We start from the raw sequence: 18,814 nt of genomic DNA, 5'->3' as shown, positions 1-18,814 counted from the left end.
TACATACATGTCAGTGAGATACTAAATGCCAGTGACGACGGGGTAGGGCAGATTATATGACGTCTAACACCTCAGACATCTAATTTTCCAAAAACAGACAATAGAACTGCAAATCTGGCTAATTTTTCTACAATACAAAACCAAGAACTGGGAAGATTTCCCATAGCAAATAAAACATGCCTAAATAAAATAAACAATTAACCTTCTATTTATGTTAGCCAAACTCCTAAAAATATGGCCTTGCATTCAAGACCTCATATTATCAGGCAGAAAGGTACACTTTCCTCCCCTGACATACGTGCTCCCCTGCAGTCATACAGAGTAAGCTGGCCTTTTGCTAAATCACCTCATGCCTCTCACCCCCCATACCTGGATCATTCTGTCTCTTGCTCTAGAAATTCCCTTCACTCCAAATCTCTGCTTGTCAAAATTCCAACCAGTCTAAAAGCCCAGATAAAATATTGCCATGTTCATAAAACACTTCTTAATCCCAGAACTTCCTAACACTCCTTTTGTTTTTCTAGAGGGGAGATTTTTGTGTGTGCGATTTCCCTGCTTCCACTCTGGCCCCCTAAAATCTATTCTCCATACATCATACAGATTGGACTTTTAAAAATAAAACCCCAGCAATGACTTCCCACTCCACCTAGAACTCAAGCCCAGCTCCTCACAGCTCCAGGCCGCCTCCCTTTTGGATCTCGTCTTGGCCACTCCTACCTTGTTCCTCCAGCCATCCCGACCTCCTGTCAGTTCTACAGAGCCACCCACTCTTCTCCTCAGGGCCTTGGCACTTACTGTCCCTTTGACCAGGCCACTCTTCTCCTAGCTCCTGGCTTCCTCTCATCCCTTGGATGTCTCCTGCAATATCCCTCCTCAAGGAGCCTTCACAGACCACACAAGGAAGGCAGCTTCCACTTTACTCTCTGCCACTGCAAAGAATAACTGTTTCCGGGACTTTCCTGGTGGCACAGTGGTTAAGAATCCACCTCCTAATGCAGGGGACACGGGTTCGAGCCCTGGTCCGGGAAGATCCCACATGCTGCAGAGCAACTAAGCCCGTGGGCCACAACTACTGAGCCTGCACTTTAGAGCCTTTGAGCTACAACTACTGAGCCCGCACGCCACAACTACTGAAGCCCGCGCGCCTAGAGCCCGTGCTCCCCAAAGAGAAGCCACGGCAATGAGAAGCCCGCGCACCACAACGAAGAGTCGCCCCCGCTCCCCGCAGCTAGAGAAAGCCCACGTGCAGCAACGAAGACCCAACGCAGCCAAAAATAAATAAAGTTATTTTAAAAAAAAAGAATAACTGTTTCCTTCAAAACCCTTTTCACAACCTGTAACTATTTGATATTCGTTTGCTTGCTTCCAGTCTCTCGATCAGCATATAAACTCCTGGGAGGCAGTGACCATACCAACAAATTGCCCCTGTTGTTACACTGTCCCCTCAGTTCCTGGCAGAATGCCTGGCATACGGGGCGGGGCGGGCGGGGGGTAGTGAATGAATGAATGAACAAATGAGTGCAAAAAGTCACATTTCCCCACAAGCAGATAAAATCCTTTTCCTCAGAATCCCCATGGAATTTTGTTTTCTACCTCTCTAGCAGTATTCTCATGGGGTGCCTTGTATTACAGTTATTTGTATGTGGACTTGCCATCAGCCAAGCTAGATTTGTTCTTAATGATCTTTGTTTTCGCCACAGCACCAGGTTAAGCTCAAAAAGAACAACAACAACAAAAGGAGGGAGGATCAGGAGAGAGGAAAGAAGGAAGAGAGAAAACAAAGGAGAGGGGAAAAGGGAAGGAAATCGGGAAATTGTAAGAAAGAGATAAGAAAGGACAGCCTACAGGGAACATGAATATTAGAGAAGATTCCTTTATAATTGATGAATAACACACAGATTGGTAAGATAACTGTCTTCTCCTAGCTGTAACTTTGGGGCCACGTTTCTGTGCTTTTCCCTAGCCTCTTTTCCATCTCCTTTCCACTTCAACTGAATAACCCCCCACACCCTTATGCTGCTTTTACCTTGGGGCCCAGATTTGACAAGTGACTAGTATTCTCCACTCTCTAGTGGATGGGTTAGCCCGTTATGTCTACAATTAACAGACTGACCTTAAAAACCCAGCAAGGGAAGCTGGCACTCCTCAGCATCAGACAGGAGTAACTAACAAGGCGATCAGCTCCGGATCAAAGTTTATTTTGAAAAGAGCAGACTACCAATAATCTCCATTCCTGGAAATCAAATGAACAGTCTCTGTTGTTCTGGCATTTTCCTTTGGCTAATTCTGTCTATCTGGGTTGAGTTGAGCTGCGTGTTTTCCTGTGTTTCCTGTTGCGTGTTTTTCTGGGATCAGACTGAGGTAAGCTGCCCGGGAATGTATTGTACAGAAGGGATTTTTCAGTTGGTTCATAAAAGAGAAAGTGGTGGTTCACAAGCTCCTTCCTTGGCTCTAGGAAGAGGTGGGAGCAAGGGGAGCAGTGGGGTGGAGGAAAAGGCAGAATGAGATGGGGAAAGGCTCTCAGCAGGCCAAGGGCAAGCTCAGTTGGAAACAGAAATGATTTCAAAATAACCAAATGGTATTCTCTGGGGACTAAAATTAAAGACAAAGAGCTACAGAGAGCAAAATAACGGAATTAGTTTTTCATCCAAAAATCCCAAGAGGATTTCTTTTTCCTTTATCACGTACCTAAGCAAAGAAAGATGGAAGAAGATTACAAATTTTCAGGAAAGCTACGTGAAAGTTTGATTATTACTCACTCATCTGTGCAGCTCTTTTTAACTCTAATAATTTTACTGTAATTGGTAACAGATTTTTTTTCTCTTCTTGTGTCATACTCCCCATCACCCTCCCCTGGCAAGATTATATCAACAATTATTTTTTTCTGTGTTTTTTTCCATTCTGGTTACATCATGTGTAATAAAAGTAAAATTATTTACAATATAACATGTGTATAACACAATACACCTCTCCATTTTGCTGGTCCTCAAAACTTAAAAAGGAATAAACACTCTATACTCACACAAAATTAAGTGCTTTGGTATTGCAAATTCTTAGTAGACTGTTTCTTGGCCCTTGAATTCCTAGCAACCTGTAAGGATAGCTCAGAAGAAACAAGGTACTGCAAAAGCACAACAAATAATGGCCGCAAAATGATTTGAGAACTTGATTTCCTAAGAGTAAAGCGTGAACAGTCCTAGCCTCAAGGTTCCATACTTTTCGTTCTTATAATAAAATAATATAATAAGATTGGACACTTGTACTTAAAATGTGTACCCCCAGGATTTTAATAAAGCCTTTGAATATAAATCCACATGAAGTGATATCAGGTTAAAATCTACCAAATGTAAAATTAATGATAACATTTTCATGTAAATCAAACTAATAAATCAAAGAATTTGAGTAATGCCATATGTAAAGCCTTCCACTGCATCTAAAACCCTTATTTCATTCAATGCTGCCATGAACTATAAAGAAACAAAAAATTTAACTAAAAGAAATGAGTTAAATTGTAAGTTATATTTCTTACTATCCTATGCGGAATATTTAGTTACTTATTTGGAGATTTATATTTCTTTCCCTAAAAATGGTGGAGTTTCTATACAAGCCCCCAAATTATCTTTGTTTGATAAATTATATAAAAGAATTGAGAGAAGGAAAAATCCTATGTTCATTGCTAAACATATGTTCTGATACATCTTCAGCACCAGATTCTAGATTCTAACCTCAAACGTTTGGATCGCTTGCCCACAAGATAGGCACTGTTTTTCATTCTATACTGTATGTGGTAATGTTACCTTTGGTGAAAATCCAACCATGGTAATATTAGTAGCGATGAGTATTAACTGATACACTTAATTCCTTAGCAAAAACAAATGTAGGATGTGAATACTCATTACTAAACTCTAATAATAAGAGCAGCGTACCATATTATCTGCTCAGGGCCAACACCTGACCCTACAGGCTCTACCTCAATTACATGCTCTGAGTCCAGCCATCCTTCACTACATGCACCACTTCCACACCTGTCCAAGTCATCATCATCCCTCACATGGACAACCTCCATGGCCTCTCGACCAGCCTCCATGCTCCCTCCTTAATCCTCTACAATCCATTTTTCCACTCCAAACCTAGAGGAATCTTTCAAAACTATCTACTAGAACATGACAGAACCTTGCACGTTTTCCCTTCCCTTCTTCCTCCTTCTTACCCAGAAACAGAGAGACTGGATAAACAACATCCTATTGTTGTTTCCTCCTTCTCAAGCTCTGATGAGAATGGGGCTAAGAAAAGTGGCCCCCCAAAATAGCATATTTTTAGTACTGATATCCTACTACTTTCAAAATTTGGAACAGAATAACTACAAGAGTCATCAACACCTCACTTATCCAGAAGCCACAGGTCTGATGAGCCTAACTTTCCAGAACACTCCTGAAAAGAACCAGAGATGGGAGAAACTGGAAAGGAGACTCATAGATACCACAAAGTCCACCCACTAAAGTTCCCTTGTGTTTTAGACAAACCTCGTAAACTCAGTCATCTATTTTCCTACACATAACCAGAGAGAATATACTCTTGGGGACCAGGAGCTCTTGGGGCAGGTGTATGAGTGGCATCAGGAAGTGAACACTAACAGCCTACCAGAGAGAAGGAGGTAGCTAAACTATGAAAAATGAACAAGAGAATTCAAAAAACAACAATATATGGTCTTCAGTGTAATGGAAGAACCCCATCTGGAGTAAACCCTATGTGTATCACTGTATTTACAGCATGGTATTTCCAAAACGATCCTGAAATAACAGGAAAACATTAGACGATATTCCAAATACTTTATTAAGAAGATGGGGAAATATACAATGCTTTAGTAAAGTTTCCAACAAAATGGTTGGAATAGTTTTAAGTGATTGTGCTTAAAAGGTTACAATTCATTCATCCCTTAGATGAAAAATGGATTCCTCCAAGACAATGGTAATAAAGTGAGCAAATATAATGACTCACTTTTAAAGAAATTAATCTTCTGGTTAAGTTGAATTATTTCTGTCAGCGGCGTGTTCAGCCTCAAGAGGGCGCTCAAGGCTTCCCACCTGCAGGTATGCCAGGAGGAGAAAGGAGGCATACTATTACAGATGAAGGCAGGGAGGCTATGTGTCCTCACTACTTGGAAATTCCCTGATACCTAACAAGCTAAGAGGTTATGGTTTTATGCCTGTATAGCATATCTCATTAGCTTTTTCCCATTGGACCCATTTCCTCTTTGGATTGCTCCTCCCTCTTTTATCCTGTACATAATGGCTACCCACTACTTGGAAAGATTGTGCCCTTCTTCATTCAAAAAATATTTCTTGAGCATCTCTTACCTATCAGGCCCTGTTCTGGATGCTGAGGATGTGGCAGTGAACAAGAAAAGCCCTGGAATAAGCAACTTACGCCAGCTCTGCCCTAAGCCTGCATTGTTCTGTAGGGTACAAGATGAAGCTAGGACACAGGTGAAGGACCTTCCAAATAAAAGCCTGCACAGGGGAGATGCAGGACTCCTCTGACATGTGGCCTCATAAGCCCACCACTCCTTTGTGAGGGATAAGGTAACACTCAGGAGCTTTATCCATTTTACCATCAGATATAGCCTTCATCCTAACTGGTTGGAGTGTATCTTACCCAAGATAAGTAAAAGCTACAGCCCTTAGTAAAAGTATGTGTCCAAGTGCCTCATGTCTGCTAACCCACTAATTCACAGGGGTCTCAGGCTCTCATAGCCTAAACAGTGTTAATTTGACCAGTCTCTTTCCCCTGAAGACTTAACAGGGGGTGTGGTCTCAGTACTTGACAAAATGAGCTACCAAAATTCCTCAGTGATCACTATCACAACCTAAATTCCCTGCCTTTAATATTAACATGGCTGACATCCTTAGCAGTCCTAAACAGAAAGGCCTTATAAGTGACCCAAAGGGTCGCCACATTATGAGTAAGCTAGATGGTCACCATCCCCAATCTTTAATGCTAACTGTACTTTGGAATCCTACCTGGAAACCTTCAGCAAAGACTCTACTTTACCCTCCACTGGAGTTCAGAGGGAACAAGTATCCAGGAAAACATTCATGGCCCACCCTTGGCAAGTAAACATGCTTTCAAGGCTCCCTCAAGTACACTGCTGGCAGTTACTTGCCTGCCACTTCACCTCAAACCTCTGAAGGCAAAAAACTATCTTATTTCCTGTTTCCTCACTACTTTCTTCAGAGTTAGGTGCCTATGTGCACTCTGTTTATTGTTATCAGGTTTTCAGGAGCTGCCCCTTTGTCACCACACAGTTTTGGACAGAACTTCTGAGTTCAGTCTGTACCAGAGGATTAATAGTAACTGCAGTTTTTATACGAATACAAAAATATTCTAGTATCAGTAGAAAACTGAGAAAAACAACTAGATATGGGTATACTTAAAAAAAAAGTTACTGTTAATTTGCGGGTAAAAGAATCTAAGTTTTAGGTTTTAAAATGTTAAGCCTTAAAAATTGTTTGCTTTAGGGCTGCCCTGGTGGTGCAGTGGTTGAGAATATGCCTGCTAATACAGGGGACACGGGTTTGAGCCCTGGTCTGGGAGGATCCCACATGCCGCGGAGCAACTAGGCCCGTGAGCCACAACTACTGAGCCTGAGCGTCTGGAACCTGTGCTTCGCAACAAGAGAGGCCGCGATAGTGAGAGGCCCACACACCGCGATGAAGAGTGGCCCCCGCTTGCCACAACTAGAGAAAGCCCTCGCACAGAAACGAAGACCCAACACAGCAAAAATAAATTAATTAATAAACTCCTACCCCCAACATCTTAAAAAAAAAAATTGTTTGCTTTAGAAATCAGTTGTATTACCTTATACTAACAATGAAATATCAGAAAGGGAAAGTTAAAAAAAAATTCCTTTTAAAGTTGTGCCAAAAAAAAAAAAAAAATACCTAGGAGTAAACCTGACCAGGGAAGTGAAAGACTTATATGCTAAGAACTATAAAACATTAATAAAGGAAACTGAAGATGATTCAAAGAAATGGAAAGCTATTCCATGGTCTTGGACTGGAAGAATTAATATTGTTAAAATGGCTATACTACCCAAAGCAATCTGTAGATTTAATGCAATCCCTATAAAATTATCTATGACATTTTTCACAGAACTAGAACAAACAATCCTAAAATTTACATGGAACCACAAAAGACCCAAATTGCCAAAGCAACCCTGAGGAAAAAGAACAAAGCAGGAGGCATAACTCTCCCAGACTTCAGACAATACCACAAAGCTACAGTAATCAAAACAGCATGGTGCTGGCACAAAAACAGACATATGGATCAATGGAACAGAACAGAGAGCCCAGAAATAAACCCATACACCTATGGTCAATTAATCTTTGACAAAGGAGGCAAGAATACACAATGGAGAAAAGACAGTCTCTTCAGCAAGTGGTGCTGGGGAAGCTGGACAGCTGCATGTAAATCAATGAAGTTAGAACACACCCTTACACCACACACAAAAATAAACTCAAGGGCTTCCCTGGTGGTGCAGTGGTTGAGAGTCTGCCTGCCAATGCAGGGGACACGGGATCGTGCCCCGGTCCGGGAAGATCCCACATACCGCGGAGCGGCTGGGCCTGTGAGCCATGGCCGCTGAGCCTGCGCGTCCGGAGCCTGTGCTCTGCAACGGGAGAGGCCACAACAGTGAGAGGCCCTCATACCGCAAAAAATAAATAAATAAATAAATAAATAAATAAATAAATAAATAAACTCAAAATGGCTTAAAGACTTAAACATAAGACACGACACCATATAACTCCTAGAAGAGAACATAGGCAAAACGTTCTCTGACAGAAATCGTACCAATGTTTTCTTAGGTCAGTCTGCCAAGGCAATAGAAATAAAAGCAAAAATAAACAAATGGGACCTAATCAAACTTATAAGCTTTTGCACAACAAAGGAAACCACAGACAAAACGAAAAGACAAACCTATGGACTGGGAGAAAATATCTGCAAACAATGAGACCAACAAGAGCTTAATTCCCAAAATATAAGAACAGCTCAGGGCTTCCCTGGTGGCGCAGTGGTTAAGAATCCACCTGCCAATGCAGGGGACACGGGTTCCAGTCCTGGTGCGTGAAGATCCCACATGCCGCGGAGCAACTAAGCCTGTGTGCCACAACTACCGAGCTGCGTTCTAGAGCCCACAAGCCACAACTACTGAGCATTGCAATGAAGAGTAGCCCCCACTCACCACAACTAGAGAAAGCCCACGCAGCAACAAAAACCCAACACAGCCAAAAATAAATAAATAAAAATAAAGTTTAACAAAAAAATAAATAAAAACAGCTCATACAACTCAATAAAAAAAAAAAAAAATCAAAAAATGGGCAGAAGACCTAAACAGACATTTCTCCAAAGAAGACATACAGATGTCCAATAGGCACATGAAAATAGGCTCAACATTGTTAATTATTAGAGGAATGCAAATCAAAACTACAATGAGGTACAACCTCACACTGGTCAGAATAGCCAGCATTAAAAAGCCTACAAATAACAAATGCTGGAGAGGGTGTGGAGAAAAGCGAACGCTCCCATACTGTTGGTGGGTATGTAAATTGGTGCAGCCACTATGGAAAACAGTATGGAGATTCCTCGAAAAACTAAAAATAGAGTTGCCACATGATCCAGCAATCCTACTCCTGGGCATACATCCAGATAAAACCATAATTTGAAAAGATACATGCACCATACATGCACCCCTATGTTTATAGCAGCACTATTTACAATAGCCAAGACATGGAAACAACCGAAATGTTCACCTACAGATGAATGGATAAAGAAAATGTAGTGTATATATATACAATGGAATACTACTCAGCCATAAAAAAAGAATGAAAAATGCCATTTGCAGCTACATGGATGGAACTAGAGATTATCATACTAAGTGAAGAAGTCAAAAACAGAAAGACAAATACCATATCACCTATATGTGGAATCTAAAATATGACACAAATGAACTTATCTATGAAACAGAAACAAACTCACAGATATAGAGAATAGACTTGTGGTTGCCAAGGGGGAGAGGGGGTGGGAGATGGTTGGATTAGGAGTTTGGGATTAGCAGATGCAAACTAATATATATAGGATGGATAAACAACAAGGTCTTATTGTATAGCACAGGGAACTATATTCAATACCCTGTAAGAAACCATAATGGAAAAGAATATGAAAAATAATTTTAAAAATTGTTTGCTTTAAAATACATCAGCCCTTTTGTAAGATCCAGCTTGCAAAATGACCCAGTGATTCTTTCCTCCTAGTATTCACCCTGTGTAGCTGTCCCACCCCCCTCCCTGACCCAGGGAACCAATAGGATACCACAAAAATGACAAGGAAATGTGACTTCCTAGACTAAGTTTTTTTTGTTTTTTTTTTTTGCGGTACGCGGGCCTCTCACCATTGTGGCCTCTCCCGTTGCAGAGCACAGGCTCCGAACGCGCAGGCTTAGCGGCCATGGCTCACGGGCCCAGCCGCTCCGCGGCATGTGGGATCCTCCTGGACCGAGGCACAAACCCGTGTCCCCTGCTTTGGCAGGTGGACTCGCAACCACTGTGCCACCAGGGAAGCCCCTAGACTAAGTTTTAAAAGATATTTTGGCTTCCACCTTGTTCTCCAGGCTTGTTCGCTCTGGGGGAAGCTGGCCTCCATACTGTGAGGACACTCAAGCAGCTGAGGGAGAAGCCCAAATGGGAAGGAAGTGAGACCTGCCAACAACCAACACCATGTGAGCTGTGTCAGCCTCAGCCTATCAATAGCGATGCTATGTCTAGGAATACCTACGGCATCACCTAGGTCTGTATGACTTGTGAGGAGGCCCCACGGACATCTTCCTGATTGAAGCCAGTGTTGTGGCTGGTCCAGCCCTTGTGGTGCTTATTATGATCTCAAGATGCACTTCAGCAATTCATGAGGGAACTTTGAAAAACAAAATTTTATCACTCACAAGTCCTGGAGGGCACACAGCATGTCCAAGGGCAACACAGCGAGGTCATGGGTAGAGAGAGAAGAAGGAAGTAAAGACCTGGGGCTCTGCCTTTATTAGGGTCTGAGGGTGGGGTGCCTAGGGTTTCACGGGTTCACTCTTTATTGGCAAATGTAAAGCATTAGGGCACGGGAAAGGAGAAGCAGGGTCACTCAGGTGGTCATTTATCTAGGTTACCCAGATAAAAGGGAAACTTCATGGGTGGAGGCAGCCAGTTCCTTATCTCATTGTTTTGCTAATAGCAGCAGTGCTATACAGCTGGCAATGTATTTATTCAAGATGGATGTCTTTGAAATGGATGCCTCAGCAATCTAAAGCTTAAAGCCAGGTGCTTACATCACAATCAAAAAGCATAATGCTAAGCACTTACACCACATGAGTGCACCATCTTGGAAGCAGCAGTGCCATGCAAGAATGACTCTGGTCCCAGCTGACATCTTGAGATGTCATCAGAGACACCAAGGCAGAGCTATTCAGCTAAGGAACTCCCAAATCCCTGACCAAAAGAAACTGTAAGAGATAATATATGCTCACTGTTTTAAGCTGCTAGATTTAGGGGTGATTTGTTATGCAGCAATAGATTACTAATGTAAAACTTTATATTGTTAGGTTGCTAGCTGAAATGAACCATTAGATGTTAGCTATCAATTCATACTAAGACCAGCAACTGCATACACTTGAATAAACAATTCTTATATACTGGTAGTCAATAGCATGGACTCTGAAGTCAGACTAACCAGGTTCAAAGGTATGCTCCATACTGTGTGACCCAAGACGAGTTATTCATCTACCCAGTCTTGTAAAGTGGGGATAAGAATAGTATGTATTTCATACGACTGTTGTGAGAACTGAGTTAATCCTAGTAAAGAGCAGTGTCAGGAGCACAGCAAGAGCTCAATAAATACAAGCTAGTATGACATACGAATAAATAAACGAGGCTGTTCTTTATAAAAGGGGGGAAATGACAGTAGAAAGGACTGAGGAAACACATTCATCTGGCTGTTACTCTTATGTTTTTTTGGCTCCTGCCACATGTAGAGAAGGAAAAAAAGGGCAGAGAGACAAAAGAAGGCAGACAAGATTGGGGCTAAAAAGCCTTTAACCACATCTAGCCAGGGCAAAGAAGTGTGGCCATATAATTTATCATGAAAAACATGGATACTTCTGAGAGTAAAAGCAGCCCTACTGAGAATCATGTTGAGAAAAGAAGCATAAAACGGGACGGTCCCTATCAAAGCAGGTATATAAACACCCTTAAGTGACTACAGTATAAATAAACTGCTGAAGTTGAGAACGAAGCTCTGAAAAGGAGATTCAAACTCCAGAGCTATCCTGAGAGGAGCAAAGATAAAGACTGAGTCAAGTGTGTAAAGCATTATACTAAAACCCTGACTGAGATCACTACTAGGATTCCTTTAAGCAGTGATGGAAAAATAATAATTTACCAAAAGGTAATAAATGAATGTTTTATTTCCTTAGTTCTTCTCTCAATGTGTCATCTGTTTAAATACAGTATTAATCTTCCCTTTCTTAACAGTTTCTAATGGGGCAGAATACATATTAATGTAGGTTCAGTTAATAGTGATTTTAACTGAACTTCCAGTTTAGACCAAAAGGCTATAAACATGGCATCAGCTGTTGACAGGCTGCCCTTGCTGCAGGTGAAGTATCTTTGAGGAAATAAACACCATCCAGGGCTGAACATTCAAATGTGATCGGTGAGATTTTTGTGATCTGTACTTCGTGACTAACTACGCTATTGGTCTAGTGATTCTTTTTGGTAAGTACTTCAGAATCGGGCTTCCCTGGTGGCACAGTGGTTAAGAATCCGCCTGCCAACGCAGGGGACACGCGTTCAAGCCCTGGTCCAGGAAGATCCCACATGTCGCAGAGTAACTAAGCCCGTGCGCCACAGCTACTGAGCCTGCATTCTAGAGCCCATGAGCCACAACTACTGAGCCCACGTGCCACAACTACTGAAGCCCACACACCTACAGCCCGTGCTCTGTAACAAGAGAAGCCACCACAATGAGAAGCCCGCGCACCACAACAAAGAGTAGCTCCCACTCGCTGCAACTAGAGAAAGCCCGCGCCAAGCAATGAAGACCCAACACAGCCAAAAATAAATAAATAAAAACAATAATTTTTTTAAAAAATTTCAGAATCTACTTTTTCCTATAATGATGTTCATGCTTTTTTTTAAAGCAAAAAAAAAAAAGCAAGATTTGTTTTTGTGGAATGTCTCTCAAGTTTACTTATTTACTTTTGCCACCATACAAGAAAGAGCATGGTAAATACAAACTCATTCCCAGATCAATTCAATAAGACCTTTCCCTGAGACTGGCCTAAAATTCCTTAAGATTGTTTATATTGAACTTGTACAGGGACAGATGCCCTCTAAAAGTACAGGTTTTCTGTAAGTAAAATTTTTACCTCTACCTCATACTATAAGGCCCTTTATTGGGACATCCATGATGTTTCCACTCAGGAATTACACGGTAGCATAAAATGAGGAAATTTGGATAGTGACTTGCACAGTCATGTCTAAGGACTTTACTGAGTATGAATGTCAAAATACAGTTTTTAAAAGGTTAGGAATATAATTCACATACAAATATACAGTGAGTATATTATACATATACAAATATACATATGTATATGTATACAATATACATATGTCAAAGACTTACCTAACTCATAATGAGGAAAATAGCAAGGTGGCAAAGAAACTGATATAGTAAATTAAAAAAAAAGAATACTGGAACAAGACTGCTAAATTACATACAACACTAGTTAATATTCTATAGGGCAATAAAATATAACCTTTGGGGTTATCTTCTCTACTTGCAAGAAGTCATTTGCATCATAACAATTTTCTGTAAGTTCTAACTTTAACAGAGTCTGAGGACTAATTAATAGCAAATAGTAAGTAAAACAAAGTTACATTCTCTAGAGAATCAGATGACTCTTAGGTCTTATTAGACAATGACTCTGAAAGGCTGTATCTCCGTCTTAACATCTTAATACCAAATTTCAGAACATTTTTCTTAATGTCCATAAAATCCTGATTCAGTTGTCCATAATAATAACAACTATACTTCTCTCCCTGAAAAATCCACCTAAATAAAAAGCCAGAACAGAGGCTGGATCTGAGGTTCAGCGTCAAATTCATCCTCCAAAGTTCCCTTCCACGCTGTACTTACGTCCCTTTATTAGGGTCCTATGACAAACACTGACTTTAGATCCTGAAGTGGCCTGCTTAAGGGCATAAACAGGACCTATTCATCTTCAGGTTCATCACAAAAGTCCAGCAGATCTTGCTGTTTATTCATTCACATAACAAAACTTTACTGAGTACCTACTATGTACAAGAAGCTGTGTTAGGTTTGTTATATTGAATAGAGTGCTTTAAAGGAAATCAGTATAGCCAAGAGAGAATGCGTCAACAGTCCTGCAAGAAATGGACAAACACAAAAAGTCTATCACAACTGCAAAACCAAGGGAGGAAAAGAGAAAGGATTAAAAGAGAAAGCATGTCAATGCTGGCAGCAAAGGATGGGTATGCTGGAAGATAAACAGACAAAAGCCATAGTAGGAAACAAAAACCAGGTAACAGGAGACTTGCTCAGTATTACAGAGGTGACCACTTATGCATTCTTTAACCAAAAAGCTAAATATATGATGACAGTTAATTGGATTTGAAGAGAAAACCTAAAAACTAAAGAGAAACAAGTGACTTCAAAGTTTTCACATTTGAGTTAAAAACAAGGGAAACACTGGAATATTCCCAAAGGAGCCTAGCCTAGTTTTTAATATCGCATGACATGCACTTGAGAGGCCAAGTGAACTTATGCAAACCATGTTCCTCCCCTGCTTAAAAACCTTCAGGGGTTTCCTGTTCTCTGAATGAAATTCATATTGCTGTCCAGAGCATACAAGGTTCAGCAAGGTCTAGCCCAGCCTGCCTTTCCCTCTACCCCGGATCCTTGCCCCTTTGCTCATGAAGCTCCAACCGGGCTTCTGAAAGGTCCTAGGACACACCAGCTCCTCCCCATCTTAGGACCTTTGAACCTGCTGGCCCTCTATCGAGGATGCTCCTGGCATGGCTACCTCCAACCCATCCTTCAGGTCTCAGCTTCAATGTCACCTCCTCAAACAGACCTTCCCTAACCACCCCAACTCACCCACCCACCCACTCACGTCTTACTCTTTGCTAACATAGTACCCTCATCTGTTTCCGTGACAGCAGGGATCTTGCCTATGTCATTAACCATTATATACCCAGAACAGTACCTGGCATTAACTAAGCACATAATATCATTGAAAGAATTCATGTAATCAATAAGAAGAGCTAGAGTGCCACCAAGCAGCGCCTGTGTCAAAGCCCTAGAATAGCTGTGAAATTTCTAGTGGCTTCTTGAAAGTCTTATTTCTACTCCTGTTGAGCCTGGCCCATGGGGCAATATCAACCCTCATGGCTGCAAACAGCTTTCAGGTAAACTCCAAAGATAACTGGTTCCAGCCTAACTCCCACAAGAGCCTGCAGATGATTTTTTCTTCCAGAAACTTCCAAGTCTGAGGGTTTACCAAGCCTAGATCAGACCCTAAAGAGGGACTGGATGCCTTGGTTGAGCCAGATACAAATGCCTACACTTTGGGGCCTTCGTGCCTTTGCAGAGCACTTCCCCATCACAACCGCCATACTCATCACCTGAGAAGCTTGTCCCCTCCTGCTCACAGATACACTGCATCTCCACTGGGTCCTGGCTCCCTGCTTCTCAGCCAATGTTCAGGGGGAGAAGGAAAGAATTACCAGAAGATATGTGAGGGGACCACAACGGTGAAGGATGCCACCGTTTATTGAGCTCCATTCTGTGTGAGGCACTTGCACATAACAGCACACTGACTTCAGAACCTAATGTCTTCTCAACCACCCTAGGAAGCAGATCGGATTTTTTCTTTTTTTTATTTCACAAGTTGAGCAAACCACCTAAGGTCACACAGCTAGAGGGTGGCAGAGGCAAGATCTACACATAAGTTTAACTACCTTTAGAAGCTTTATTATTTCTGACACCATTTGGTGTCTTTATAGGCAGTTTTGGGGAAAGGGTGGGAGTGGAGGGGAGGGAAATGCCACGCCTCATATCACTGTGCCTCATATCACTGTCGGGCTCCCTGCATTAACAGGAAAGGAAGAGTTAAAGGGGGGGGGGGAGAAATGAATAATAGAAGGGGAAGTCCCACCTTGTTCTCCCACCTCCCTTCTCTCATACTTCTTACCAGTCCCCTGCCCTTGATCTTGAACCTTCACTAGCAGCTGCCTGACAAGTGCCCTCTCCTGGGTTACATAGGAGGGCATTTCTGCTCTGAGTCCTGCCTAATGGAAACACTTCATTCTTGCTGTACGGCTGCAATATAGTGATGGCTTTCTGGTTTTCCTAATTGGAATTCAACACATTTTTCCATAAAAGAACATTACATTGTGGTTAGAGTTTATAATACCAGTGGCTTTTTTATTTAAAAAATGTATAATAGAGATACACTAATCTGAAATCCAAAACGCTCTGAAAACCAGAAGTTTTTTCATAACTCATTTGGCAGCAAAACCTGACCTGACCTGAACTCATTTGGCCTGAATTCATTTGGAGACAAAACCCGACCTGAACTGACATGAGGCTATTTATAGTTTTTATTTATCCCACTGAGTGTGAATATTCATCAGTTTCACTGCAGAAGTATTAATGTGTTTGATTATAGGATCCTGCTCCAGACCACACTGCAGTGCGACGTAATAACGGGTATATGCACAATATTATCCTTCTCAAAATACAAAACAAAACAAAACTCAAAGTCAGCAAATCTGGCCTCAAAGGTTTTGAATACAGAATTGAAGACCTGTATTTATTCAGATTTAACCTCCTTGAACCCTGGGTTCATTGCAAGTCTGAAATTAGGTCGCAGACAACATCATTTCTTTGGGAAAATATATTCTTAATTTCAAACAAGCAACTTAAAAATGAACTTTTGGAACACCACTAATTCATGGGTTGGAAACTATATAAAAGTATACAATAAAGAAAAAATTCTTCATGATAAAAGGTTTCCATTCTGAAAAAAAAAAAATCAGATTCTGCTTCCCATTCTCACAGAATCTTCAGGGAAGTCTTCAGCTTCCAAAAAGAACGGCTAATCTTCTTGGACCTCTCTGTGCACTGAGGAGAGCACTGGAACATTAGAACATGAACCAAGAAAAAGAGAGGGAATACTAGAAATCCTGCTAACTGCTCCCATTCTGCCATTCTGTTCATTCTTATTTCTGCCAAAATTATGTTTTTGTAAGTTTAATTGCAATTCAAAGCTAACCTTTCTAGCAGAAGGAAAGCATAAAATGTCCCTTTCAACACAAGATGAGTTCAAAGGAAAATTCCAATCTTCTTATAATCATTTTATGAATGTGATGAATCCTATAGCTGATTACTTTGCTGCCATTTTGTTTTGGCTGCTAGAAAAAAAATCAGAGCCAAATTTATAGCCTAGTTCTAGCACCTGTATAGAATTTTATACTATATTTTCTTTGCATTAAACCTACCCAAAGCAGCCTTGTTATTTTTCTCCTAATTTTATTTTCCTTTTGCCTAATTTCTTCATCTACTTATTTTATGTGGTGGTGGTGGTGGGTATGTATGTATGTGTAAATTTCCTCAAAATCTTTTTATAATAAGGTGGAGTCCAGATAAATAAACCAATAAGTAACTGTATGCTTAATAATGCACTGGTGTGGATCCACTTAATTCCAGCTGAAAAGACTTCAGTAATAACAGAACTCTAAATCATTTTGCTTGATTAATTGCACAGATCCTGAGCCCTAATTAAAACCTTCTATATCAGAATGCCCATGACCATCATTCATTACATGAAAATAATCATAAATCAGGGAAAGCAAAAGAAGCACCTTAGCTAAATTGCGTGTTTCAAATATATAGTCACCCGAGATGTGTGGTTGTGATTTGATCATCACCTCACCCCGAGGGCTAAGGAGGCACGAGTTTCAAGTCTCAGCATACGTGCTGCCTATCCCTCTGCCCTGTATCTCCAGACCATCAGTTATGTCTCACAGCACCACGTCTGAGCCTGAAACTGGCAGATCGCCACTTCTTGCACCAGGCCCCCTACTTGCTGGAGTTGCTGGAAGAAGGTGACAAAGTCCTAAAGCGTATTCACAAAACTCCCCAAGAGCCAACACTTTCTGTTTTACTGCTGCATCTGATGATCAGCCTTTTCTTTTCAGTAGCTCCAAAGCACTAGAATTTCCCCATGTATAATCCGTACTTCTGAACAGTTGTCTAGTTAAAACCTCTGAAAGGAAAAATTAGAATTTAAATAACGAATGGTAATCAGGATTCATAAATAGTAAATTAGGATGCATAATGTAAGCCTGCACTCCCCTGACCCCAAGCTGTAAGAACTATGCAGCTCTACAAAAAGTGAGGAGGGGGTTTACATGTGCCCTACAATTAGGAAGTTGCATATTCAAGCACATTTTAGGTATGAGTAAGTAGCAGCTAGGTCATGGGACCCGGTTTCTTAGCCAAAATTGGATTCTAGTAGAATTCTATTTGAATATATCAAAAACTCTCCAAGGCTGAAATGAGACTGCAGAGGAAAACCAATCTTTCTTAAATGCAATTATTAGTAGTATATATAGTATTGGTACTACAAACTGACTTCTATCTGATGCTATCTTAATACAATGCCCAAAACAAGAAGATTGGGAAAGGTTTTGCAACATAGAAGTTTGAATTTTTTTAAAAAAAGCATTTATTGTTTTATTAAACCTCTAAAAATTCTTTGTAAGTAATATTTAATGCTACCTGACTTTTTCAGGTCTAATTTCACTTTGCAAAATTTTGAGAATTAAGATGCTTAAAATCTCTTTAAAATGTTGGATTATGACTATAACCATCCCAGGAAAGCTGTACCTAGAAGGATATGGTAAGCAGAATTCTAAAGATGTGCCCCCAAGATTCCCATCCCCATAGTCATAAATCAAGCACTAAGTCAGGTACTGCTGTGAAAAGAATTTGCTGGGTAATTAAGGTTACTAATCATTTGACTTTATCCAGGTGGGCCCAATGGAATTGCATGAGTCCTTTAAAAGCATACGAACGAAACAGAAGGGGAAGGCAGAGATATTCAAAGCAAAAGGATTCCACACACTATTATTGACTCTGAAGATGGGGGGTGGTGGAGCATGAGTTAAGGAATGTGGAGCTGAGGAAGACCACTGGCTAAGAGCTAGCAAGGAAATGGGACATCAGTCCTACAACCACATGGAACTGAATTCTCCCCCAGGACCTACCGGTAAGAGTCCAGACCTGCTGATATCTTGACATGGGGCCTCGTGAGGACATGAACAGAGAACCCAGAAGAGCCATACTGTGCCCAAAGCTCAGACCCATAGAAGGTGAGATAATAAATGGGTTTTGTTGTAAGCTACTAACTAACTTTGTGGTGATTTGTTATAGCAGCAATAGAAAACTAATGCAGAGGTAAAGCAAAAAAGAGCCAAAAGATGCACATTTCTGAGTCTAGTAAACTTATTTATCTTTATTTAATGATTTCGGCTAAAGCACAGAACATTCCATAGAAAACTAAAAGTAAACCAAAAACGACCATAACAGAAAATTAGGATATAAGTATCAAATCAAAGGGATTTTTAAAATGAAAACTGTTGCCAATATATCATTTTATTGCTTAATCTCAAGTACTACCTTGAAATGG

General features: G+C 40.9%; 1 protein-coding gene across 8 annotated transcripts in view; it reads right to left on the bottom strand.

Moving 5' to 3' along the window:
- Nucleotides 1-18,814, bottom strand: part of CRADD (CARD and death domain containing adaptor protein) — a 239,912-nt gene that overhangs the window by 170,154 nt on the left and 50,944 nt on the right. The window contains exon 3 of one of the 8 annotated variants that reach the window (XM_027107195.1): nucleotides 1,249-5,084. The exons of the other annotated variants lie outside the window; for them this stretch is intronic. Within the exon in view, the coding sequence (XP_026962996.1) occupies nucleotides 5,071-5,084 (14 nt within the window). The 3' untranslated portion in view covers nucleotides 1,249-5,070. Of the gene's footprint in view, nucleotides 1-1,248; nucleotides 5,085-18,814 lie in introns of those variants that run through there. 8 annotated transcript variants of the gene reach the window in all.

Source organism: Aethalodelphis obliquidens, unplaced genomic scaffold, assembly GCF_003676395.1.
Source record: "Aethalodelphis obliquidens isolate GAN/ISIS:26980383/991018 unplaced genomic scaffold, ASM367639v1 scaffold8, whole genome shotgun sequence".
Classification (NCBI taxonomy): domain Eukaryota; kingdom Metazoa; phylum Chordata; class Mammalia; order Artiodactyla; family Delphinidae; genus Aethalodelphis; species Aethalodelphis obliquidens.
Note: the sequence above shows the minus strand (reverse complement) of the source record. Positions and strands in the feature narration are given on the sequence as shown.